The 26,875-nt window shown below is 41.3% G+C and overlaps 1 protein-coding gene across 5 annotated transcripts in view; it reads left to right on the plus strand.

The window, feature by feature from the left end:
* Tp63 (tumor protein p63) overlaps positions 1–26,875 on the plus strand; it is a 211,717-nt gene that overhangs the window by 179,854 nt on the left and 4,988 nt on the right. The window contains exons 5-13 of one of the 5 annotated variants that reach the window (XM_021209609.2): positions 1,578–1,764; positions 3,544–3,659; positions 5,129–5,238; positions 5,928–6,052; positions 8,048–8,130; positions 10,669–10,805; positions 22,190–22,347; positions 24,515–24,659; positions 25,918–26,011. In XM_021209609.2, the coding sequence (XP_021065268.1) occupies positions 1,578–1,764; positions 3,544–3,659; positions 5,129–5,238; positions 5,928–6,052; positions 8,048–8,130; positions 10,669–10,805; positions 22,190–22,347; positions 24,515–24,659; positions 25,918–26,011 (1,155 nt within the window). Of the gene's footprint in view, positions 1–1,577; positions 1,765–3,543; positions 3,660–5,128; positions 5,239–5,927; positions 6,065–8,047; positions 8,131–10,668; positions 10,806–16,282; positions 16,803–22,189; positions 22,348–24,514; positions 24,660–25,917; positions 26,012–26,875 lie in introns of those variants that run through there. The other 4 variants (XM_021209608.2, XM_021209612.2, XM_021209617.2 and 1 more) reach the window with 4 other exon arrangements.

Here is a 26,875-nt window from a genome sequence, read left to right on the forward strand (position 1 = left end):
TTTTTTTTTTTTTTTTTTTTTTTTTTTTTTTTTTTTTTTTTTTTTTTTTTTTTGGCACACTTCCTTTACTTCAAGCTATGAAAAACCTTTTTACTGTGTTTAATCCCTGGCCTGTGGGCATGAAGGGCTGATTTCACAATACTGTCCCAGCACTAAGAAATTTTAACTGAAAGTTTCATACGCTGAAATGCTCTGAAGAAAACCAAGTGTTATTTAAATAAATATTCTGTTTCAAAAGGAAGCAATCCAGCACATTTAAATGGGATTTTTTTTTTTTAAAGTAGGTGTTGTCCTTTAGTCAGATTTGGGGTGGGTCATATAAAAAAATGAATCTCTTTGTGGTTCGGCCTCTGTCCTTGTGTCTCTTTCTTCCTGGGAGGAGGATGCTGCCAGCTTAGGCCCACAACCTGTGGCCCTGTTTACCCTTGTTTGGATATGTGTTACTAGGTGCCTATTCTTGGCTGGGATATCTAGTGCCTGGGTGGTTTTACCTCAGCATCAGAGTGAGCAGGAAAGCGACTACAAGGCATTGACCCAGGAAGCTAGGGTGATAAGGTTTAACATGCAAAGGCAATCAGAAAAACACAGTTTCTACTCTGATTCTGAGGTAGCAAGAGGAGGCAACACAGGATAGACTGTTCCTCTTAGATCTTTGGCATTTTTAACCAGATGTTGCCAGTTCTAAACCAGCTGATCCCCAGGGAATGTATACTCCCTGAAGAAAAATAAGTATTAAGGAGCAATGTCCTCACATGGGATTGGACAGCTCTGTACAGCTGCCTCCCTTCAGAACCATGAGTAGCTGTTTCCTCATCCACTGGCCATTTCCGGGAGAAGACCAAAGGCTTTCCTCTTGTTTCTGTGTGTGGTCTCTCTCACCCAGAACCACACAGTAAGTTGAGAACTTAGGGGCAGCTCTTGTGGCGCGGTGCTTAGCTGTGGATCTCCTCAGTCTTTGCCAGATCTTAAAAACAAGTTTCATGAACTCTTAATTCCTTTGAATCGCTTATAAGGACAAGGGAAATTATAGTCATCTAACCAGAAAGCTTGAAACATTGTTTCCTGTTTATTTCTGGTACCCTGGTAAAGTTGTTCATAGTGTTATTATGTTCAATAAAAATTTTATCCTGCCTGGCATGGTGGGGCACGCCTTTAATCCCAGCACTCAGGAGGCAGAGGCAGGCGGATTTCTGAGTTCGAGGCCAGCCTGGTCTACAAAATGAGTTCCAGGACAGCCAGGGCTATACAGAAAAACCCTGTCTCAAAAAGAAAAAAAAATTTATCCTAGAACTTCATACAGTGTTTTAATCATATTTATTTCCCCTACCCCAACTTCCCCCAGGTCAACCCAACTTTCTACCCCCCCCCCTTCCATTAAAGTAGCAAGAATTGTCAATTTGATTAATAATATAGCTTTCTATTACAAAGTTGATATGTGCCACATTTGTATAAGCCAGAACTTAGCATATGGCTAGAAGGGCCTTCAAAAGTGGTTGTGTTTTTCTCCTTCTGATTTGAAACATTATCTCATATTGGTTCTTTCTCCCTTCCTGTGGGGCCCTCTCCCGTCTAAGCAGTATTCCACTGAACTGAAGAAGCTGTACTGCCAGATTGCGAAGACATGCCCCATCCAGATCAAAGTGATGACCCCACCCCCACAGGGCGCTGTCATCCGTGCCATGCCTGTCTACAAGAAAGCTGAGCATGTCACCGAGGTTGTGAAACGATGCCCTAACCATGAGCTGAGCCGCGAGTTCAATGAGGGTAAGACCAGCGGGTTTTCTGGGATTCTGTTCCTCTCCATTCAAGCTCTTTGATCGCAAAGAGGCTGGTTCTGATTTCAGGCTAAAAATAATGGTAAATAAATTTGCGGCTTTCACGGTAATTGAACTACTTATTGCTTTCCTTTTCCAGATGTGAGTTTATAAATAGACTCGCATGGGGGTTGTTATATCTGCCATAGCCTTTGTCTTGGGTGCCTTTCCCAGAGTGATCTTTCAAGTTTAGAGGAATGGGAGGCTCGGGAAGACCAAAAGAAGGAGCATGAAAGAATCAATGTAATGAGCAAATGGAAAAGCAAAAGGAGAGAAAAAAGAATAAAATTTGAGATGGCAAACAATGAGTAAATAAAAAGAAAGCAAATGGATAGTGGAAAGGAAGACAGGTGTCTGGGTGGAGCCTTGGGGACCCCTTGTGACTTCTGTATCCATGTATCATCTATACCAGTCTTCTGAGCCCCAAATCCAACAACAGTGTTACAGAAGAGGTGAGAGCTTCCAAAGGTTTGAGTAGATCTTACATAAGGTTTCCGTGAAGGAAAGGAAGGCAACAAGCCCTGGAAGCAGGAAGGAATCTTCAGAGTGGTGGAAGTACAGAATGGGTTGCAAGTTAGAATGATTCCCAGAAAAAAAACAAAAGCATAGATGTGAGGACATAGAGGAAGTAAGAATGTAGGACACTGGCGAGACCACGTGAAAATTCATGGAGGAAGAAAGAGGTAAAGATTTAAAAGTGGGACCAAACATCTCTGACAGATTTACACATTAATTTTTATCCACATTTTTGTGTCTTGCTTTGTGCTCAACAATATACCATAAATAATATCCCATACATGCAGGGTTCATCCTCAGTTTGCCTACATGTCCATGTTCCATCAAAATGACAATGTTTTAGGAGGTTTCCTTCATTTTTCGCAGAATATTATTTCAATCAAAATAAACAGTGCCGCAGCGAATATGTTGGTATTCTTAGCTTTGCAGTTTTATCAAATAGTTTTCATAGACTGGAGCTTCATAGCCAAGGGGTAAAGACACCATTATGGTTCCTAAGTCTCAAAACAGTTTCTTTTGGAGTGTTGCCAAGCATCACAATTTCAGGACTGCGCCTGGGCTTTGTGAAGCCTGTTCTCTGTTCTTGTCTTCAACCTGGGCCTTTTTGTACACAGTAAAGCCAGAGAGATTCTTATCTTTATAACTAAGACTAGGTCTAAAGATGGATAGGAGAGAGAAAAAAATAAAGATAACAGTGCTCCCCTTCCAGTATTCAGCTTGTCTTGTCTCAGTGGTGGGGCTTGAACCCAGGGCTCTGTGTTTGGTGGGCATATGTACTATCACTGAGCTATGTGCTCAGCCAACTTCTTCTTCTCCCTTAGTAGTATTTTTGCCAGTCAAAGTCTTAGACTGTGTTTGTTTGTTTCCCATTTTTGCAAGGAAACTAGGAAAATGTGTATTCAGTGAATGATGGCTGTCAGAGATGAGGCATGACGTTCTATGAGAGCTTGGATGGTTAACACCTTGAGCTGCAGACCTTTGACCCATGGCCTAGACACTGACCATCATAAAGCTATGTGCTTCAGTCAAGTGTCAGGTGTCATCCCTGGTAGACACTGGCCATGAGAGGTGCCCTTTGCTCAAGGATCTGGCTTTCCTTTATGATACTAGACAGCTTCTTAGGCTACTACCATTCCTTTCAATGCCATTTCATTCCATACTCTTGATTCCTAGGGTGTGTAAACTAACTAGTCTGTCCTTTTCTGACCCACAGGACAGATTGCCCCTCCCAGTCATCTGATTCGAGTAGAAGGGAACAGCCACGCCCAGTATGTAGAAGATCCTATCACGGGAAGGCAGAGCGTGCTGGTCCCTTATGAGCCACCACAGGTAAGCAGGCCAACAGGGCAGAGGTGGACCTGCAGCTGGGCTAGCAGGGCAGAAGACACAGCACGAATTTGGTAACATGTGGGATCTAGTGTTTATCGCCGTGTTCACCCATGTCATCAAATACATAAAAAGCATTCTTTTAGTATCTCTTGTTCCCGTGTCACCCCTTTAAAGATCCTAAATGCGGGACTGGAGAGATGGCTCAGCAGTTAAGAGTGCTTGGTATTTTCCCAAAGGACGTTGGTTCTGTTTCCAACCCCACCCCATTTTTTAAATCTTGAATTTAAAAAAGCATTGAATTAGCTTGGTAACAGGCCTGTATCCATGCTGCCCCCCTCAAAGCAGAAAGGGATGCTTGCAAGCCCATTTTATATAAAGCATGGTTTGCTCTAGATGCCAGAGAATTGATAGTGCACATAAACAAATGCTATGGTTTTTGGTTTTGTTTTTTTTTTTTTTCATAGTAGATGTGAATGGGAGAAGCTACAGCACATTGTTTAACTGAAGTTTGCTTGAACAGATGGTCCATTTACAAATGTACGTGTGTGTGTGTGTGTGTGTGTATGTGTGTGTGTGTGTGTGTGTGTGTGTGTGAAGCACAGTAGACCTGTGGAACCTAGACAGTTGTCACAGGACCGCAGGAGTAATAGAGATAATCTGCTGGAGTTGCCTAGATAACTATGGGCTCTTTGGCATGTGACTCACCCTCTCTGGGTTTCACATGCCTTGTGTATAAATGAACAATATAGATGATTTAATTCTGAGGTGTTCTAGTTCTAGGATATTCTTCATGAAGATGTACATTCAAACCTATGCAATACTGTTTTATCTTCAAAAGGAAGATATCCCCCAAAGAATTGCTGCTAATTTTGACATATTTTTAAAAATCCCCCCTTTTCCAGAGATATCTGTGTGGTACTAAAGTGAGTAATTTGGGTGAGATTGCAAAAGGGCAGGATCAAAGAACAATGAGCCAGTGGAATTCATCTTGCCTGTGTTGGCCCTGTGTTAGAAACATTAGTTTAGCCGGGCAGTGGTGGCACATGCCTGTAATCCCAGTACTTGGGAGGCAGAGGCAGGAGGATTTCTGAGTTCGAGGCCAGCCTGGTCTACAGAATGAGTTCCAGGACAGCTAGGGCTACACAGAGAAACTCTGTTGAAAGAAAGAAAGAAAGAAAGAAAGAAAGAAAGAAAGAAAGAAAGAAAGAAAGAAAGAAAGAAAGAAGAAAGAAAGAAAAGAAAAGAAAAGAAAAGAAAGAAAATCGACAACAACAACAACAATAACAAAACAGAAACATTAGTTTGAAACTTCCTAGAAAGCAAGAGGAAGAGAGCTCTCCAGGGGATTTTACAGTATCCCTTCCTAGAAGGAAACATACCATTTGAAGTGGAGTTCTGGAGGGCAGCAAAAGCCATGTTACATGTTACATCATGTATGGACATGTATGTTTCTTTCTCTCCTGTCTCAGGTTGGCACTGAATTCACAACAGTCCTGTACAATTTCATGTGTAACAGCAGCTGTGTAGGAGGAATGAACAGACGTCCAATTTTAATCATCGTTACTCTGGAAACCAGAGAGTAAGTGGCAGTGAGCAGAACGGAACTCCTAAACAGCCAGAAGCCAAGGACCAAGCAGAATCCTTTGTTTTTTTTTTTTCACTGCCTTTGAGTGTAGGAAGAGAAGCCCCAGATTCAGTGCTTTGACCTGCAAATCGCTGTAAACACTGAAAGATCTGAGAAAGTGGAGTCGGGAGGGGTGTGGGGGTTGAGGAGGGGACAAAAAAAGAGCCAAGAGAGGCGGGTCATTCACTTCAGGCCCAAATTCTTGACGTTTGACTGGAATTGTTTGGGGGAGAGCATTTGTTTTCATGTGGCCCCAAGGCATTTTAACAGTTTCCTTGAGCAGTCTGAGCTGCCTGAGGGGGATTTTATCCAAGGACATCCCCTGGCTTAACTCAAGTTTCCTTCAAAATATGTAGCTAAATACAGCTGTTCAGCTAATGGCTTGGAGGTTCTTTACAGAAGAAATGGAATGTTCTTTATTCACACTGCTTGTGGCACGCAAGCACTTTCCTGTTTTGCCTGGAGGCTTTTGGGTGCTTGTTCCGAACAGCTATGCTAAAGGATTGGGGGTGGGGAGGGGTCGTGGGCGGGGCGGGGAGGGCAGGGTATGCATAAGATGGTCAGCATAAGGGAAAATTAGTGGGAGAGCTCCAGGGATCCTCGACACCTGTAACCTTAACCTGTGATTCTTCTCTTATTTCCAGTGGGCAAGTCTTGGGCCGACGGTGCTTTGAGGCCCGGATCTGTGCTTGCCCAGGAAGAGACCGGAAGGCAGATGAAGACAGCATCAGAAAGCAGCAAGTATCGGACAGTGCAAAGAACGGCGATGGTACGAAGCGCCGTAAGTAGATGTAGTGACCAGATGGGGCAGGGTCGAGTCTTCTCCAGATGTAGGACTCTGCAGATACTATTAGGAAGGCTGCGTGAGAAAAACCGTGAGGTTCGTCAGCGAGCGTGATCAGAGGTCACAGAGCAAGTAAGAATATCCCCAGCAGAAGTGGACCTGCAACAACTTGCTTAAAACTCCATCCTTAGCCAGAGTCTTAGTATAAAATTCCTCAGAACCTGACTTCCACATCAACAGCATCAGCAACATCAGAAAATTTGCCACATTCTCAGGCTGGCTCCAGACTTGTTGCATCGGAAACAACAAGTTTTGTTTTGTAAGCCCTCCACCTGGGTCGAATGCTACCTAAAGCTCCAGGCATCGATTTATCTTTCAGCTACTAAACATGAGGCTAAAATGGTTACCTGCTCTCCTAGGAACTCTAAGGAGCGGTACCATCTGAGAACACATTTCCTTAGGCATAGACCAGGGATGCACAGATGTGGTCTCACTGAGCCTTGCAGTCACATGTAGAACAGAAAGAGTTCTCAGTTACCTTATTTATCATCTGGTCTTAAAGTTGGATTCTAATTCAATGATTGGTAACGGGGCATTTCATGAAACGCAAAGTACAAAATTGTGGAAGCAGAGATGCTCCCTCTGGGTAAGGCTTAACTGATCCATGGTGTATGCCCCCACCTCAGTAGCTCACACAGGGTCCTGAAGACCAACGGGCTACATCTGCAAAACCCTGTTCTGTGTGTTCTGAGTGTCTTGTAGAGAAATCTTATTCTAGAAAGCATTTTGCATCAATGTAAGCCTAATGACACTGCAATAAATTTGTTTGGGTTTTTGAAAAAAAAAAAAAAAAAAGATCCCACTCCATGCCCCAGCCTGACCTGGAGATTTGTATCAGGCTGGAGGTGTTGAAGTCACTTCAGCTCTCCCTTCAGTGGTCCCATGTTCTTGAATTTCAGGCATAAACTGCCATGCAAAGTTTTCAACAAGTTTTTTGAAGTATATGCCTTCTTTTATATGAAGGCCCTACTCTTATAATCTGCTAGCATTCAGAAGAACTAAAACTTGAATTATTCTTCACAGGATAGCCCATCACCACTGAGTTCCAACTGTTGAACACAATGTGCTTTATCAATAGATTCCCCTCGTCTCCCGGATAATCCCTTGGACAGCTGAAATGTGTGATAGACACATATTCATATTCTAACTTCACTTTTGCACCCACGGCTAGCAGAGAGCAATAGCCCATCGAATCGTGAGCCCTCTCTCCCTAACAATTTAGTGATTTATAGTAAGAACGGAATAGCTGAATGTGGTGGAAAGATCATTTTCACACCCCAGATACTGATTAATTAGATATTCTAATTTAAAAACCTTAGTGATTTATCAATTGTTAATTCTGTTATCTCCCCTCCCTCCCCCGTTGTACTATTACCAACACAGTCCCATGTACCATGAGCTTAACTCTTTCTGAAATGAATGCTCCAAAACGTAATTTTTTAAATTACTTAATTAATTTGTTTGTTTAGATCCCAAACGCTGCTCCCCTTCCTGCTCCTTCCATCACCAAGTCCATTCCCCCATGCCCCTCCCCTTCTCCTCAGAGAGGGTGGGATCCTTCCGCCCATGTCCCCCCACTCTGGCACATCCTCTCCCACTGAAAAGTTTTTCAAAGCAAAAAATAAAAAGAACTTTTCTTTTCTCATAACGGTTTTACATAGACACACACAGGCAGCATATAGTCAGAAAGCCCCTCCGCATCCTGGGTGCTCCTTTTTCTATTGCCTGTTCTAGCTCTCCTCCACCTTCTTACTTTATATAGAAGCAATTAGCATCAATTACATGGTACTTAGCACAATCATCCTTCATCTCACAGGTTGCTAGGCTGTTTGTATTTAGTCTGTACCCTTAAATATCAGATTCACTACATCACTCCTTCAGTGATTCCCCAGGATGAAACTTGTGTTTTTCTCCCTGAAGCTTTCCGTCAGAATACACACGGAATCCAGATGACCTCCATCAAGAAGCGGAGATCCCCAGATGATGAGCTGCTGTACCTACCAGTGAGTCATCCTTGTATTCTCACGGGTGCTCCATTAAGCCTTCCTTGGATGTGCATTTATTAGATGGTCATTACCTGGTTACCTGGAGCAAGAAGGAAAGAACTCTCACACAGCTGGAGCTAGAACAACAAAGTAACTTCGATGATGTAGGTTGGGAGCTTGTGAACAGCAGCCACATATTTCTCCCAGTGCCGAAAGCTGGAAGTGCAAGGTCAAGTTGCCCCTGGTCAGGTTCTGATGAGGGCCCTCTTCTGAAATGCTGCCATTATCTGTGTATTGTCTTTCATGGGATAGAAACCTCTCTTTGGCAATCGTTTACAAGCAGGCTAACCTCATCCACTAAGGCTCTCCCTTCACAACCTAAATAGCCCTCAAATACTTTGGAATTTAGGAGTTAGCGTATGAAACAGACAACGAAACACATTCCGTCATAGTGGCGGAAGGATGCATGAAATAAAGCAAAGAGATTTTTCTTCATAAATCCTGAAGCTATCCTGTCTCTTGGAGTATATTCATATTGTGAGCTAGTCTACTTATTCTTCCATTCTGTCAAAGCTGCCCTCATAATAGGACATTTTTCAATCAAATATCTAAAGTTAATTCACATGTCATTATTTGTGAGGGATAGAACTTTTTGACACAGCCTTGCCATTTCTGAATTTTTGTCATTCGTAGTTCACAGAGTTGGTACTCCAGCAGTTAGCTCTTCATGTTCTGGGGTGCACTGTGGTTATCTGATACATGACAGCCACATGTAACAAACAGTTCAGAGCAATCAACGCATCCAACTCTTTAAACATTAATTATTTCTACATGCTGGAAGCACTTGTCTTCTCTTAGGGAGTGTTATAAAGGAAGCCGAGCAAGGCATAATCCACAGTTATATGTGCAGAGCCGGGAGGCTTGGCCTTGTTCTTACATAAGACTTTCCATTGCTTCTACAGGGTCTTGAATGAGGTCACTTTATTAGGTTATGGTTAGAGCACATTGAGTCCTTACTACCTGGGTCTTTCCGCCTATTGCTGTACTTGTAAAATATTGGTGACCAGTACAACTCAGATGCCATCCAAGGTGACACAGGTGGCAGCGCCAGGAACAGTGGCTGAGCCACTGCCCTGGGATTGGAGCTGAGGCCGCCCAGCAGGTTCGGGTGTGCATGCCTCCTTCCCAGCCTTCCCAGCCCTGGCCCCCAGGGGAAATCTGGCAGGGAGGGAGCTGAGGTTCTCAGTCTTGTTTCAAAAGCTCCTTATAGAAACTGAATTGTGACGCTTAGGAAAAACGTTATTCCTGCTATCCTAATATTTTATGGAAATCCCAGTATGTGCTTGAAGGAGTTACTATGATGAACTGAATCTAAAAGTAATGAAAAATTAAACAAAATGGATCTTATGGGATTAAAAAAAAAAGGAATCAATTTCTGTTGTGTGACCAATAGGATGGATCCCAAGCAATGGGAAAGAAGTATGAAGTAGCTTTTATCTTCAAAGCATTCACATTCTCCTAAAGATGTAGTTACAAGGTAATGAAATCCACAGTGGAACAAGGCTCAGTAAAGACAAGAATAGGAAGAAACTTAGAGAGGAAAGGCTCTAAATTAGGGTGGGCTTCTTGGAGGAAAGAGAAGAGAGCAAGCTAACAGTGGCAGTGGAGAACCTGGGCGGGGCTAACTTTTGTGCTCAGGCCTAGGACTGGATGCAGCACATGAGTGCCTAAATTCCAGAATGTGTTGCACACTTACTCCTAGGGTCCCAACAGTTCTCGTGTTGGCTGCTGGCTTCATCCTATCCCAGCCTTCTCTTCATTTTTAAAGTTTTAAGGCAGCTATCTTAAAAAGAGAGGCATACTTTGCTCCTCCTGAAACCCCTTGTGGTTCCAAAGACAGTTTATATTTCATGGTTGTTATGTCTTATAAAGTTGGAGCTAAAACTGAATCATTGCTCTTAAAGAGAAACGTAGTATCGACTTTCTATAAATCTCTGGTTCTAGCATGTCAATAGATGGATAGACCACCTTGTTTTGTGCAGGTTTTTGTTTAAAGGTGTCATATTGAATATATGCTGTATATATAGGTTCATCCATCATAGTCAACAGCATAGTAGCTCATTCTTGGATAAGGTTTGTCTAACATAAGCATCTTCTCTGAATGGCACAGCACTGCCTCTTTGCCAATAGTCAGTAAGCAGCATTTTAGTTTGGAGCCCATGACAACAAAGTCATGAACAGAAACCACAAAAAGTATGAACTGTACAGCAGAAAGTCCACTAGAAAAAGAACAGTAGTTCACAGCATGACAGCTGAAACAGGAGCAGAACTTCTCCTTGTTCACCTCCAGCTGGGAACATGCCGATGACTGAACTCATTTGTGCCTGTGTGTTTGTAACTGGCTGAAATGTGTGAGCTATATTGATATCCATGTTACAAATATGTATTCATGAGCAGGTGCATTTACCCATAAGGAATCCGCGAATAATGAGAGCTGGCTGAGCTTTGGAGAGTCTGCCACTCTTCATCTTCTGTTTTCTGGCTTTATGTACATAGGTGAGAGGTCGTGAGACTTATGAAATGTTGCTGAAGATCAAAGAGTCGCTGGAGCTCATGCAGTACCTCCCTCAGCACACGATCGAAACATACAGGCAGCAACAGCAGCAGCAGCACCAGCACCTACTTCAGAAACAGTGAGTGTGTCACTGTCCTTTCAGAAGGCATGAACAAGGGTGATTGTCTTCATCTGCTGTAGGTTAATGGCAGATACCATGAGACTACATATAGTCTGTAATAGTTTAGATGGCACTTTTTTTTTTTTTTTTTTTAGCTTTTACCTTTTGTGTGTCTTGTAAACTTTCTCTGGGGAAGTTTCATTTGTGTTCTATTATGAGCCCCAGATTTGTACTAATACTTACTAATGCTCTATTCTAACAATGTCTATTTCAAAATCCTTCACTCACCCCAGAGGATTGGCTCACATATCTCCTAGTACATACACAATCCCATTTGGGGTAACTCCTTAGATAAAGAATATCAAGGAGGTTTTCCTACAAGAAGGTGATGCCAGCTGTGTTGGCAAGGATTCTGAGCCCTAGCCCTGTTCCTTGAAGGATGTCCCAGTGCAGGGCCCAGTAATTGCAAGTTTCTAAGTTTTAGCATCTTTGCTCTAGCCTCTCTTTCAGTAATACACTTTCAAATGAATGGGAAAGACTTTGCAACCCTATTAGCATATGCATACAATCTATTCATATGCTAAGTTTTACCTTCCTACTTGAAGCTTTGAAGATGTTAATTGTTTTGTAACTAGCAAAAAGAGAATATCTCTTCTGAAAGGATGGCAGATTGGCCAATCAGAGCCCTGTTTATGCTATCTTTTGGTGCTTAAATAGGATCACTAGGGAGTTTAATACATTGTATATTAGTACAGGTGTTGCCAGAGAGTATCAGTAGATAAATGTCTATACTACAATTTTGACCCACTTGAGAAATTTCAAACACATTTCAGCTTAAAAAGAAATGATATCAAAAACTACCTTGACTGAGAAAAGAGGTTATTTTCTTTAAGTTACAGTGGTAATTTATTCTAATAGCCATACGGTTCGACTAAAGATAATCTTTAAAATAGAAATGCAAATAACTGGCCAATAGTGGCTATTTTCTGACATTATTGTCTCCTGCTTTGAAAAGCATAGTGAAAAGGCTCTTAACTCTTCCTTTTTTATCAATACCAATGTTGCTAAGGAGGCAAGACTACATCTCTAATAGTCATAGGCAACTTCTGAGTAGTGAGGGGCAGAAGATTCAGAAGTGAGCATGCCCTTTTTTCAACTCAAAGCTGTTGAGCATTTAAGGCCCTTTTAGACTAGAAAATTTCTTATCACATCTAAGGTAAAAGTTTTGCAACCAGTAGCTACCATTTGTACTGAAGGCTGATCATAAAAAGTGAATTGGGTGGTTTCCTGGAAACATCAGAACACACAGAATTCTCATGCTTATCACAGGGATTCTTTTGTATATCTGACATCAATAATTGTTACTATATTCACATATTGAATGGATTTAGTTCATACAAAATAAATTGAAGGAATACAAAGTCGCAACACGGAAGACTGGGCTGGGAGCCGGGAAGGGGGTGGATATCGAGGAGTTCTGTCCTCAGACAAGGTCATAAATTACTTTCTGTTCCTTCTCAAAAACTTTGATTCTGCCAACACAACACCAGTAGTATTCCATTACGTGTTAATTCCATTAAGTGTTATGTTGAGCTAGTTCTGAGACTTCAGCTCTGGACTTGGTTTTTCTGGTTAATGGAAAAGAATGGTCTGGCCCAGGGACTGATAACGATAAGCACCTTCAATGTCCTGTTAAGTGTGAGAATTACATATTTTAGGCATCTTAGTACAGATGATCTCTTATAACTCGCCAGTTTTATGACTGTATCAGAACACTAGAAGAGACTATATGAATGAGGGTATCCGTCACATGAATACCTTATCGTGGAGGCTGAACCTTGTATTTTATATCATTTTTCTCATGTCATGATCGCTATCTCCTCCTTGTTGAAAGTGGAAGACCACTGGAAGCTCATGAGCCGTATTAGACAGCTTGCCAGTCAATCTTGCAGATAAATATGTTGCTCATCTTCCAGTGTCCACTGAAATGAAACTTTTGTTTACTGGGCTCATCAGAAAGCTAATATGCATATTCTAGAGAGAATATAAAACATTCTGAAGTCAGTATCTGACAGCAGCCTTCAACTGAGAACTCTCTCATTCTATGAAATCTAAGCACTTCTGCTTAGATATACTGCTCGTAGTGATGCAACCCTTTTATTAGAGCACATTAAAATACTTGTCTTTAAAATGGAGATAAGAAGACTATGGCTCCTGGCTTACTGTAGTGTGAATCAAAAGATGATTTTCAAACCAAAATCCCTTTGGAATATTAAGAAATCTTTGCAAGTTTCAGGATTGTATAGATCAATGGGGCCACTTAAGGAAGCATTGGTAGATTAAAGGAGAAAGGAAATAATCTATCTTTGTTTTACAGACTCTATGAATAAATTAGCTGAAATCTGTGGTCAGGGGCTCATGCTATCTGTGCTGGTATACACTGTGCAGATGAAAATACAGAACTTGTATCTCTGGGTCAGGAGTTTGCAACACAGGTAGTTGATTGATTGACTTGAATTGCTCCAAAGGGAGTTGTTGTTGATATTATTATTGTTGTTATTATTATTATCTATTCTTTATGGAGCAATCTATTACACCTGAGAAGAAAATGTATGGCTAAAGTTATGCAAGGAAAAAATGGTCTAAAAGATTTTAGGACCTCATTAGGAGTAGCTAAAGATGAATTGTGAGGATTTAGCTGCATAGCTCCCGGGTGTTCATTTGAAACAATCGTGTGCATGGGTTTGAGTTGGTGTCTCACAGCTGTGATAGCTTGTGCATGGAAAGCTAACAGACCGCAAAATGAGATCTTAGCAAAATACAGATGTTTGGTACAATTCTGCCTTTGTACCATTACATGTACATGGCTCACTGATGATTGACATGAATCCACGAAAGTTCTCCAGTTGCTACAGTCTTGAGCTGAGATTGTTTTATTTTTTTTCCAGCTCTTTTATTTTCATGCAAATCTCTGAGAGAAGGAATGAGTAGACAAAGAAAAATAGAAATCTAATTTCCTGGCAATCATTTGAGAAGAATAAATCAACTTATAAAGTGCCTATAATAGCCTGTGATTTCCTTTCTAAAACATAGTACCAATTTAATGCTGGTAAGAAATCAAAAAAAAAAATTTAAGAATAGAATGAAAATTGGTGGAAAGCAATATGCTTCCTACAGGGTGGCAATAAAATATGTTCAGTCTAATTGCCCCTTTAAGTCTCCCATTCTGTGTGTTCTCTCTGCTTGCCTTGCACTTGTGCATGTGTTTGTTTGTTTGTTTGTTTGTTTATAATCCTTCATAGTTACCTTCATGATCATAGGCTATATGGAAGCAAGATGTTTAAATTGAGTTGCTATGATTCAAGTCATTATAGACTTATGCAGGCTTTACACTGTTTAAGAAGAAATTATACTTCCGTTAATATGTCCATACAGGTACAGTCATAGACAGTTATGTTTATTAAAGCTGGAATCAGATGGAAGGGCAAATTGCATCCTATTATTATTATTATTATTATTATTATTTTCTAAATTCCACTCCCTTGCTCTTCCACAGACATGGATTCTTAATGGCACACTGAAGTTATTTGACATCTGTTTTAGCAATCCTTTGTTTTTAGATTAAAGACCCATGTGACTTGTTAGTTTTGCTTATGTTTCACTGTAATTTATCCTTCTTGCCCTTTCTGTCCTCGGGCCAGTGTCCCAGTGTCCTTGGGACAGTGTCCTTGCACAACTGTCAGTTTTCTCTAGAAAACTACATTTTGTTTACTATGGCATAGATTCCATTAACTTATAATATGCCCCATGATACCCTGAGATGCCCTTCTAATAGTACATCTTGATCATAGCTCCATAGTAACAGAAGCCAGACAATTCTGTGTCTGAGCAGCATCTTCAAGACTGCTTCTAGCCTCTCACACAAGGCAGGGAAAACCAAGCAAGTCCACACAGCAGCTAAGAGTAGAACACCTTTAGAACCAAAGCTCTTTGCCAGGCTCATGAATGTAAGGAGATGGTGTTTTCAAGATTATTAATGAATTTAGGAGAGATTAAAAGATGTTGATATCCAAACTGATATAAATCAAACACACACTTCTAAATTAGATTGTAAGGTCACCCATTTTCAGAAAGTTTGTTGGAACGTTCTAGCTCTATAGACTTGGAAGCAACAGCAACAAACAGCCTGGTAATCTCATGGCATTCACGCCGACAACTATAATAAAAATCTGAATTTTTAGAGTTGACACAGGGCTACTTTTGAACTCCACAGCAAGATTATTACATGTTCAGGACAGAGGTTCACTAACTCTGAATCAGTGATGTCGAAGAACCTCAAAGGTTCATTAAATTCTACTAAATCATTTCTCCAAATGAGCGCATCTCCTTATAGAACTGTCCTTGATTCTCAGTCTGAAAGTTTGAACCCGTAGGGTGTATATAATCGTGCCTTCACTGGAACACTGATGTGATCAGTGTGTGGCAACTGTATGAGGCTGTCAGAGACATTCCATCCAAGCTTTAAACTTTTAAGCAAAGAAAACTGAAAGTGGAAGCTCTCTTAGGAATAACTTGCTTCCCCCATGATGTGAGTTCAGGCAAATATATATATTTTTAATAAAGATACCAATTCTCACTGCAGATTGAGTGGGCAAAATGTCTTTGTTCCTTTGATGTTACTGAACAAATAGGATTCAAAAAGCCAGTCTGGAAAATAGTTCCCAAACAGTTCACCAGGTTGCACAACCTTTAGCCAAATAATAGGGCTTATTCTTGGCATCCCATGGCATAATTGATTTCTTAATTATGCAAAAGTTGCTTTCATGAGTTTGATATATGCATTTATAGGCCAAGTTTGTGACTGAGAGGATTAAGGTATTTACCACCTCAATCTGGGCACACACGAAATGCTCATTAATAGTTCTTTCCAGATGCACGATGACGCAGCCCCTAACACTGATAAGATCATATTTCTTCAGACTTCATAGTTTGGCTAGACAGACCAGTAATGAGGTATAATAATTGGGTATGTGACATTTTTACAGAGGATCAAAGTTTATTCTTGTTTTTGCATTCCCTTTGTCAATTAATTGAGTCTAGTATACCCATGCCAAGCTCTAAACACTGGACCTGCCTGTCACCATAATCCTCAAGTGAGTCACCTTATGTTAAGAAATGGAGATGACTGGGCCCCCGACTAACCCTTAGACAGGACCTGGGAAAGTGGATTTTGAAAAATATGATTCTGATGTAGCTGATTAGCTGTCCTTGCTTTGCCTTGCATCTTTTTTATGTAGCTTGAGAATAGAACATTCTGGATGGTTTTAGAGGAGGATTTTAAAAGGAAAGGATTTTTTAAAGAAATGGCTTTTCAGATGCTCTGCTCCATCTGCACTATGATCATGAAGGTAGGAGAAGGGTGTGTTTCTGTGTTCATTTGATGTGGATTCCTGAGTCCTAAGCCTTCATTCTCTTTCTCTGGTTCCTCTCTACAGTCTCCTTTCAGCCTGCTTCAGGAATGAGCTTGTGGAGCCCCGGAGAGAAGCTCCGACACAGTCTGACGTCTTCTTTAGACATTCCAACCCCCCAAACCACTCCGTGTACCCATAGGTCCCCATCTATGTGTTTGAGTTCATGTGCTTGTTGTGTTTCTGTGTGCGTTTGTGTGTATGCAAATGCGTGTAAGTGTTTCCAGCCCTCACAAACAGGACTTGAAGACATTTTGGCTCAGAGACCCAGCTGCTCAAAGGCACACATCCACTAGTGAGAGAATCTTTGAAGGGACTCAAAATTTTACAAAGGAAAGATGCTTTCTGCACATTTCTGTATCTTTAGGTCCTGCCTTGGTTGGACAGGAGCTGTGACTGTGCTTGTCTGTGAGCTTTCTATTGTTTTCCCAGGAGGGGAGGGGGTGTCCATTGGGAAAGAGGCATTGCAATGTTTATTGGAACCCTTTTCTGTTACCTTCTGTTGTGTTTCTAAAACTCATAATAAAGCTTTTGAGCAGGTCTCAAACTTTAGGTGTATTTTTAAGAAAATAAGAAAAAAAAAAAACTGTCATTGCCTGTGCCTAAGCAAGTTGTGTTGACTGAGCGACTTGGGCCTTTTGAAAGCTGGAGTTACATTGTCTTCCTCCACAAGGAGAAAGTTCACCAAGGCTTTACCAGGTCTGATCTCTGCCACTGTATGTTAGCATCTGCTATGATAGTCTTCCTTGCATCGGGTCCTACTCCCCCATACTGTTGTTTGGGTGCCAAGGCTGGTAAGCTATTTTTGTGGTGTTAATGGGAGATGAAACTACCAGGCAAATATTGCCCCCGGTATTTGCTTACCATTCTTCAGTGCTGGGAGAGTTCAAAGTCTCCTCACGAAATCTATGATTAATGGGTTTAATTGGATCTGCTAGCTCGAAACCCTGCCTACCATAAAACCGACCAGATTTCTCATGACTGTCCATGTGCATTGTCTGGTAGGACCTCCTCTCTGAGCAAATGATGTCTAAGCACACAGGTGTTAAAAAATCAATACTCCTAGCTACAAATTACATGTAGAGAGCTAAATAAGTTCTCATTCCTTTTAAAATAGTTCCCCAACTCAAAAAGAACTGACTGAATCCCCGTTTCCTTCTTCATCATCCCTGCCCCCTCCTGCACCAACCAGGTCACCAGTGCTTCGTTCTCTGTCACCAAGACAACTGACTTCTTATGCTTGAGGCTGCTGCTTTGAGGATGTGTGGTTTTAATTTTCAATAAACTTTTGCATCTTGGTTTATGTTGTAGTTTTTGTTTCTGTCTCTCTTGCTTCCCCAAGTAGACTATATTCCCAGAATTTAAGTGCTGCAAGTGCTCAGAGTGGGTCTACAAAAGAAGAGGGAGAGGGCAGTCACTGTGGCCCTCTTCCCATTTCTCTTGGGGTTTTATTTAAGATACTATATCCCAGGTTATCATTCTGAAGGTTAGTTACACCTTGAAATTCACAAATGAATTTCAAACAGATTTTAGCCCTGCGAGTGATTTTATCCTAGGGTGCCAAAAGACATCTGAACGAGTCTTGAGTTTTGTTTCAAAGCACCAGATTTACTAAATTAAGTTTAAGCTAAGTCCCAATTTATTAGATAATTGGATTTATGTGCCATAGACATTAGAAAATATTTGGCCAGAGTGGGACCAACATTCAAAGTTTTTTTGGGGTTTAAATTTTTGTGTGTTCTGAACTTTGTATCAATGTAGTTAATATTTCAAAGGAAGTTTTTCTAAATGCACCAAAGCAAGTAACAGATAAAATTTTAAGACAAAAATATCTTGACATGAGATTAAAATATATTGGTAAATGGAGATGCTTTTGCTGTAATTCAGTTAGTAAATTTGAGCCACAAGTACTTGGGAAAAGTGCTTAGATTTTTGATATTTCTTTCAGAACTATTTTTTCCTTTAGCCTGTTCTCATTTAAGTTTTTCATGTACTCCTAGTAACCTTTATATGCATGTTTACATTTAAAATGATGGAATATATTTCGATATTTTGGTTTGCCTTCTAAAGAACTCTTAGTGCCCTTGGTCTTTGGAAGCAAGATTACCCACCATTCGGGCCACAGAGAAGGGGTTATTGGGAAGTGCTTAGAAGAGGTATAATTATTTTTCTACATCTTTCTTTTAACTAGCCTTAATATTCAGGATGTCCATCTTCGAAATTCCTTTCCTACTTCCACATTCAGCATTCTAGAAATGGCTTGGAAAATACATTTGTCCAATGTGTCACCAAATTTCAGCTAAGAGTTTTAATTAGTATAGCAAAAAGAATTAAATCCAGAAAAAGGAGGAAGTAAGCATTTGGAAAGCCACGGATAGAAGCTGGGGTTTATCACGGAGATTGTCCTTCCCAGCACAGCAGTGAGAGGTAGAATCAAGTTGCCTGACTTCTAATTTCAGATCATTTAAAGCAACATCTTATTGTCAGCAAAGCCTACAGAAGCTTCTGGTTTTACTGTTAAGAACTAAGAAAGGTGGGCTGGGAGCAATAGAAGTTGGTGATTGAGAATTGGAGAGCACGTTTAAGGACCTAGGTTCGATCTGCACCACTGAAAACCAAGTGGAAAAAAACGACAGCAAAAGACCTGTGACTTGTCTTTACTAATAATACTTTCCCTCAACACTAGAACTACAGGAGACTTACCTGTTGTATCTCTATAATACTCAATTCCTAGCAAGCTCTACGGAAGTAAGCCTCTACAGAAATGCCCTCCCATGGAAACCACAATACATTTTCCTGCAAAAAGCTGTTGTTACCACATTTTTGGTTATTTGACCTCTGGTTGGGGTGAGTGGCAAGGACAGAGGGGACAAGTAAAGAAATCAATCGACATGGCATAGCTTCTGTTTTTGTTTTTGCTTTGTCTGCTAAATTTGGGGGGCTGTTGACTGAAGGACCATCGCTTTGTACTTGTTATGGCCGAGGAGTCGACTATTTTTCAGGACCTTTGAATGGGCTGTGACTTTATTCAGGATCATGATTTTTTCCTAAGTGTGTGATGGCTGTCCATTTCAGACACTGTAGAGTTAGTAATGATCACAGTGTCATGACTTTTGTCCTTGTGTCTGTAAGACTCACTTTTCTGTTCTAATATGTGCATTGAAGATTTATGACCCTTTTGACATTATTCCAAATTATGTTTTATACTTACTCAAGTCAGAATCTGTGTCAACTCTGTCCACTTCTTCCCATAACTTCATAAGTTGGTACCCTCCATTGCCTTGATTAGATACTAGAGCATATATTGTCCATTTAGGGCTGTAAGGGAAGAGGAAAGGGCCAAGATTCTTAGGTGTTTCTAAGACACTGGACACTGTCAAGGACTCTCACATGATCTCCTTCAGACTTCACAGACACCCTTGCAGAGCCCGAGGCTTGCCAGAAGAAAACGAGGCTCAGCTGATACTTGCATCAAATCCAGTCACTTTATACATTCAGCTCTCATCTAGTATATAACAAACATTTTGATTGGCTCCAAAATTTCCTTCTCTGGTCATTGTTTTTCCTGACCTCTCTTCCTAAATTTACATTGATTATAGTGAAAAATCATAGTAGCTAACAAGGCAGTAAAAAACCAAAACCAAAACCAACCAAAACAAAATAGAACAACCCAATGACCACAAAGGCAATCGAGTTTTCATGGGGTGTAGAAAATAGCAGGAAACTCTGAAAGTGTTTAGACAAGTGTAAAATTGGTCAGAGTATTTTTATCTTCCCGGTTGTGGTTATTAATGGCTAAAACTATTCTTTTTATAAATTTTGACTGTATGTTCAATGGCTTGGGGAGATGGAAAAGAATAAATAAATGGAGTATGTTCTGAATCTGGAATATGAATGACAAGCTCTTAGCGACCTCCTCACTGCCCAAGGCAGACACAGAAGCAGTAGCCGCTCATACCTCCCCACTACCCCGCTCTTGCTTCCCTGGACTGAGATATGGACTTGCAAATGCTTCTAGGTTGGTCTGGGTGTGCTGACTCCCCACCAGGTTCCTGTGCATTGGTGGTATGGCATTAGAATGGCTTGGTAGCAGGTAGATTCCCGTTACATGGTGGTTGCCCCTTGTCTAACTTGGCCTTTCACATTTATCTTAATACTTCAACAACCTCTTGATCCTGCATTCTTGTCATCCACCATCATTTTACTTCTAGGCGCATGTCCCAAAAATCAAGAGAAAAGAAAAAGAAAAAGGAATGGGCTAGGTACCCGGAGAGTCATTTCTATCCTTAATCCATTCAACCAATGGGCAGTGGATACTGGACATTTGAGCATATTGTTCTATTAGAGTTTCATATTTACTTCTTTTTCAAATGATAATAGTAATTTATGGATCATGTGCTTCTATTTTATGGTATGATTAGTGGCAATCACTCGAACATGGGTGAAAGAGAGCCCAGGTAACCTGGGGTGTTTCATAACTAGAAGGATTTATTGTATGATGTGTTTGGTACCACTTAAGACAAAAGCTAAGGAAAATAAAAGTTAAAGCATTGTTATAAAATGTAGTTGCTTTTCACAGTCGTTCTAATTCATACAAATACCTCTAGAGTGGTTTGTTTGTTTTACCCTGGCTGGTCCTCACCACTGATATAGGAAGCAGGCTGCCTGCTTTCAGCAACTATGGGGAGTCCAGTGCATCTTCAAAAACGAACATAAGTACAAATATTTAAAGCCATCATTCAAAATTTTTAAATGTTTATTGAACATTATATTGCATTTGTTTGTAACTTGCAGTTAGAAAGCATTCAATGTTGATATCCCTCATCCACGCATATGGAACTAAAACTCACATGTGACTTTAAATTTGTCTGTCATTATAAATACGGGAATATGCGTGTTATAGAAAGAAGGCAAGTCAGAACAAAACAAAACATCGGGTTTGATGAATTCTAAAAGGAAAGCTTTCCCACCACAGGTCAGACACGCACTCAAAGCCAAATCTTCACTCTGGTTACTACGGAAGTGCTCTGATCTCTACGACTGGTCCTCATTATCTCCTTTCTAGTTTTCATCTCAGCTCCAGAAGGAATGAAGGATTTTTATCTCTCTTAGAACCATTACTCTGTCAGCATCTTAAAAAATAAAAACCATTGCATTTTTTTTATTTCCTGGCACTAACAGTGTAGCAATACAGCAAGCGTGCGTGACTATATCTATAGTTATATAGCTATGTTTTTTTATATAACTACTATATTTACACACACACACACACACACACACACACACACACACACACACACACAGAGGACTTGTAGAAACTCATTCCCATAGTGGTTTGAGTTCTAAGGTTCTATACAACCAAGCTGTTAATATGGCTGTGTCCTCATGGCTCCTAAACAGCTGAGGAAGTGTCTTTATACCTTGGAGGTTTCTGTGGGATGGAAAGGTATGGTGTCAAATGTCTTGGATGATAGACTCACGTTTGCTGTGTACCCCAAATGACCTGGAAATCTGTAAATGGAAGGCCTCTGTTGCAAATTAAGTTTAATGTCTTTCTGTACTTTATCAGCCTGTGTGCTTTGCATACTTTTTTCTCTCCTTGCTGGTTTTTAAGACTTATTTAAATTGAAAATCAAGAAAGAGAAAAAGAAGATGGAGGGACAAGCAAAAGGAAAGTAGTGTATTAATTTTCCCTCACAAATGAGACATTGAATACTCTAGTATATACAGAAAATAGTGATTTTGTGATAGCTTTGGAGTCCCTTCCAGCAAGGAGCGTCTTATATGGATGATAAATGAGTCTAGGTCACAAATTCAGAGTATTAGGCACATCCATAGTTTCTAGACCATGTTTTAATGCAACACCTGCTAAAAATGACCAGTCCTGTTTTTCAGTGTCCCATGTTGACCATCACTCCCTGTTTGTGTTCCTAGGACCTCGATGCAGTCTCAGTCTTCATACGGCAACAGTTCCCCACCTCTGAACAAAATGAACAGCATGAACAAGCTGCCTTCCGTGAGCCAGCTTATCAACCCACAGCAGCGCAACGCCCTCACTCCCACCACCATGCCTGAGGGCATGGGAGCCAACAGTAAGCACACCTCTCTTCCGCTGCCAAAGGATGGGCAGGGCTAGGACAGCAGAAGAATACTGTAGGGTGACAAGGACACTCTTCCCTAGGCTAAGGACTCCATACTGCAGTTGGTAGAGGAGCCTAAAATTTGCTGACTTTGCTTTCATGGTTAACCCTTCATTTTTGAGATATGAAGTTTCATCACAAAATACCCTAGTAGAGGTAGATGTGAGGTGAGGGTAAGCCCTTGGTAGGGATGAGGATCTCTGAAGCAAGAACAGCTCATTCCTAACAGCCTGGGGGGGGGGGGCACCTTCGACCTCTTCTGACACCACATAAAAAGTTTCTGATGGCTGAAGACATGAAGTAGCATGGCTGGCGTGTTAGGTTGAAAGTGTCAGAAAATCGATTCCCATCTGGATTTTTGCAAAATTAGCTATGCAGCTACAGACAAATCAGTTTTCTGCTCATATGCAGTGTCTCTAAAATGACCATTTTACAGATTTAGCATTGTGTGCATCTCTGGATTTATGGCCTTACTTCAGTACATACAGAATTGTAAGCAGGGAATCGATCTCTAAAGTGGTTTCTCCTTTACTCTTGCACACATGAATTCTTCATAGTAACTAAGTGTGGGAATAGAAGGCAGTGCAAAAACTGGGTCCAAGTAAATGGGAAAAATGGCATATAGATCTTCTATGAACAAGTTTCCCTTGTGTATTATAAGTGAGTCTAGCAAAGGGGACAGAGACTTGAATCAAGCAAAGAATAGTAAGGACCCCGGATAAATAACATTTCCATGGGTGGAGACAACAGGACACTGTAGAATTCAGAGAATCCTCTATGAGAAAACAAGGATCTGCCATCTATTCCTTCAAAATCCCTAATTGTGACCAAACCTTTCAATTTCTTTTTCTCTGGAAAGCCCAGTATATCTAAAAGAAGCTAAGGGAGCCTGAGATCTTCTGTTGCCCAGCATGTTTGGTGTACCAGCCTGACAGCAGGGACTTTACCATAGGGATTTACAACAGTTATCACCATGATAATGCACACAGAGGTCCCAAACCCGACAGTGAAAAGAGAAGACATTTGGTGTTCTTTTCTTTCTTGTGACATAGGAACATCCTGGCTTGCTCTAGGGACAGGAGAGTGGTTATAATAACTGCATTTCACAGTTATACAGCTTTCCACTCACTTACATCTTATCCATAGTTCACAAGTCTCCTCTGATGTGCTTAGGCAAGTCTGAGGGGAGCCTATGAGAAGCCATCCGGTTGTGTTTTGCCTTGTGTTTTGCAGTTGCCTTCTTCACAGCAGGGGTCAGAGGTCCCTCAAAAACCTCTGCCCCCTGATCACTCTGCTAGTTACTAAAGTAGAAACAAATTAATATATATATATATATATATATATATATATATATATATATATATATATATCTTTTTGACGAGTGTGCAAAATTTATTTCACATATTTTATTAGTCCTAAGTCTTGGGAGGGGTGACAGAGTGGAGGGGAGAGATGTCGGTGAAGGTTTGAAGCTAGTGGTATTGACAAATGTCAAAAGCATTGGTGATATTGGTGAACTCAGGTGTATTATACAATGGAGTTCAAATCCTGAATTGTATTTTTTCTTGCTGAGCATAAAGCTCCCAGAATAAAACTGTAGCAAGCCCCCCTGTCTCCAGATAGCTCTTATACACAGACGTTTCTTCATCTCTCTCTCAGTATAAGCTGTCGGGCATCTCACTGTACCAGGAAGTTGCCATGCCTGTAGATCTGTGCTATAGGAGATAAGTATAGTGAGAAAAACCAAAATACAACCTATTCTGGACAGAAGAAGGTGAAACATAGCAACTAACTAGAAAAGAACAATTAGAAGTCAAGATGGATGGGGAGACTGTCCTAGGAGAATCAGGGTTCAGAAATCTGTAATCAATTTGGAGTTCTGATTCCATTCTGCTTGATTAGGTGTAGAATGCATGAAGGGATATAGAGAAATTAATTCACCCCTCTCCACAAACAGCCAACAACCACTACCACCAAACCACCAACACCACTACCACCACCAATACCACCAACAAAAAAACCCACAGGTTTTTGGTAATATTCAACAGGGTAAAGTAGGATGTCAGGATGCTGTTGGTGATCATTCGTAACCCTTTCTCTTCCTCCTGCTTCTGTTCAGTTCCTATGATGGGCACTCACATGCCAATGGCTGGAGACATGAATGGACTGAGCCCCACCCAAGCTCTCCCTCCCCCACTCTCCATGCCCTCCACCTCCCACTGCACCCCACCACCGCCCTACCCCACAGACTGCAGCATTGTCAGGTGAGTGCACTGCGCGCACCCCCGGGGTTGGACCTAAGCCTCTGTGGGTGGAGAGGAGACAACTGGCAAGATCAATACAATAGTTGAAAAGAAAGAATGCTGTCTTGTGATTTAAGGAAGATGAGTCTGATTGGTAGGGTTGGGTCAGTGTAGCTCTGTCAAGAACTACAACCATCGTCATGGGAAAAGTGGAAGCATACGCACACAGGTTTCAGACCTGTTTCTTTGTCTCCAGTTATTCCCTTCTCTTGCTTCCTGTTCTTACAGGGCTATTGTGGCTCCTGAATTGGTGCTCAGGGCTGGGTTTCCCAGAAGGATGTAAACTGGCTCTGCTGCTCCCTTTCCTGCTCTCTGGGCCTCACAGCTCTTGGCCACCACAGGACCATAATTTTGGAGTTGGATTATCTATAAAAAGTTTTAATCTTATCAAAAAAAATGTGAAATTTCAAGAAGCCTCTGCTACTCTGCTATGAAATGGGGACACTCTGGGAAAGGGGCTGTCATATGGATAGAAGCTAACCAAGCCTAAACGGCATTTCTTACGGAGGCACACGTAGCTCCAGAGTTTATGTTTAGTGTATGCCTTCTGCTTCAAGGGAAGCATGCTGTATCCCTTTGGCCACTGGTAAAATATGTTTTGCCCGTGTGCAACTTTAGCCACAGAGACGGTGTAGTACATGGCTTAGCTCTACAGAAATTGGCCCTGGGATGATAGTGACATCCAGTCACAGACCGGCATTACAAAGAAGAAAAATCTCTGTTTTAAGGACGTAAATCAAGAAGTATCAACGATATTCTGAAGTATTAGCCTATAATATTTTCACTACCTAAAACATCCTCAGAGACCCCTAAACACAAAATAGCAAATATCGATATTCATATAACAATTCCCAAATGTATGTAATCCTGGTCTCAAGAGAACTGAGGGTCTGACCTCCTCACCCACCACCTGTACCCGCCTGTACTCAATGGCCCCTGGTGCATTTGTACCAAGCCCCTAAGGTACCCCAAACTGCAGGCTGAAAAATCAGCACCTTCCAGAACACTTCTGCTTGACTTGATGTCAGTTCACCTGAAGCCTGTACTTCGAGCACTCCTTAGACCTCAGCTCCAAGGCCCGTGAGAACTTTATTTGCTGCTCGTCTCTCATGCAGGGCATCCAAGGGCAAAATGTTGGGGTTTCCTTTATCTCGCCAATGCAGTTGGGGTGAACTTTCTTTTTCTGTTTCCTCCTTCCTCTTCCCTACTCCCTCTGCAGCTTCTTAGCAAGGTTGGGCTGTTCATCATGTCTGGACTATTTCACGACCCAGGGGCTGACCACCATCTATCAGATTGAGCATTACTCCATGGATGTAAGTAAACCGATAGACCTTTCTCTTGGGTAAAATGTCTTCCCCCGCCCCCTCTGGTACTTATGCCTTGTAGTTTCATCTAGGATAGATTTAAAATTTGGTTTGGGCATGCTTCTAACCTCCAATTCTGATGGAATCCATGAGCCTGTCAGAAACTCTCCCCAGGTCAGAAGTTCAGCCATCAGCATGCCTGATCCTTCCACTCTGGCCCATTGCACCCAAGTATATGCAAATTGAGAGATAGAACGTTTAATTTGTATGATTGAGAAATTTTAATCTCAAGGCCGGTGACTGAAAAACCAAACAGTTGGGACACTGAAGCAGGAGGATCACTTTAGCCCAGAAGTTTGAGACCTGCTTGGGCAACACAGTGAGACTTACTCAGAGATTGATTAAAAATGTCCCCGTTAGTCTGTTTAAGTCATCAGGCAGGAGAGCAGAAAGGACATAGTGTGATTCTCAATTAAGCCTACAAATGACAAAATCATCATCTGCCATAGCACACTGATGGTGGAATCAGGAGGAGCCTGGCTGTAGATCTCTAGCCTATGACCCTGCTCACTGGGCTTTTTCATTTCTTCTTAAATTAAGGGTTTTAAGGGTGAGTCTGCTCTTCTTTTCACTGCCGATCCTTCACTCATTTTTAATTCTGTCAGCCCTGCTCCATACCCATATCATCAGGAATGATTATAAGCCATGAGTTCAATCCTGGGCACAGATTTTAGTTGCAATGAAATTTGAGGCTGTTCCTCTGCCTCTCAGGCCCTCTGTTAATGCAATTGAGTTAGAAATCGCTTCTTTCTGACTTTCATATTCTTTGAAACAAACTGCATGTGATGGAGCTTCCTCTTGCTTTCCACCCCA

This window comes from Mus pahari, chromosome 12 (assembly GCF_900095145.1).
Source record: "Mus pahari chromosome 12, PAHARI_EIJ_v1.1, whole genome shotgun sequence".
NCBI lineage: Eukaryota > Metazoa > Chordata > Mammalia > Rodentia > Muridae > Mus > Mus pahari.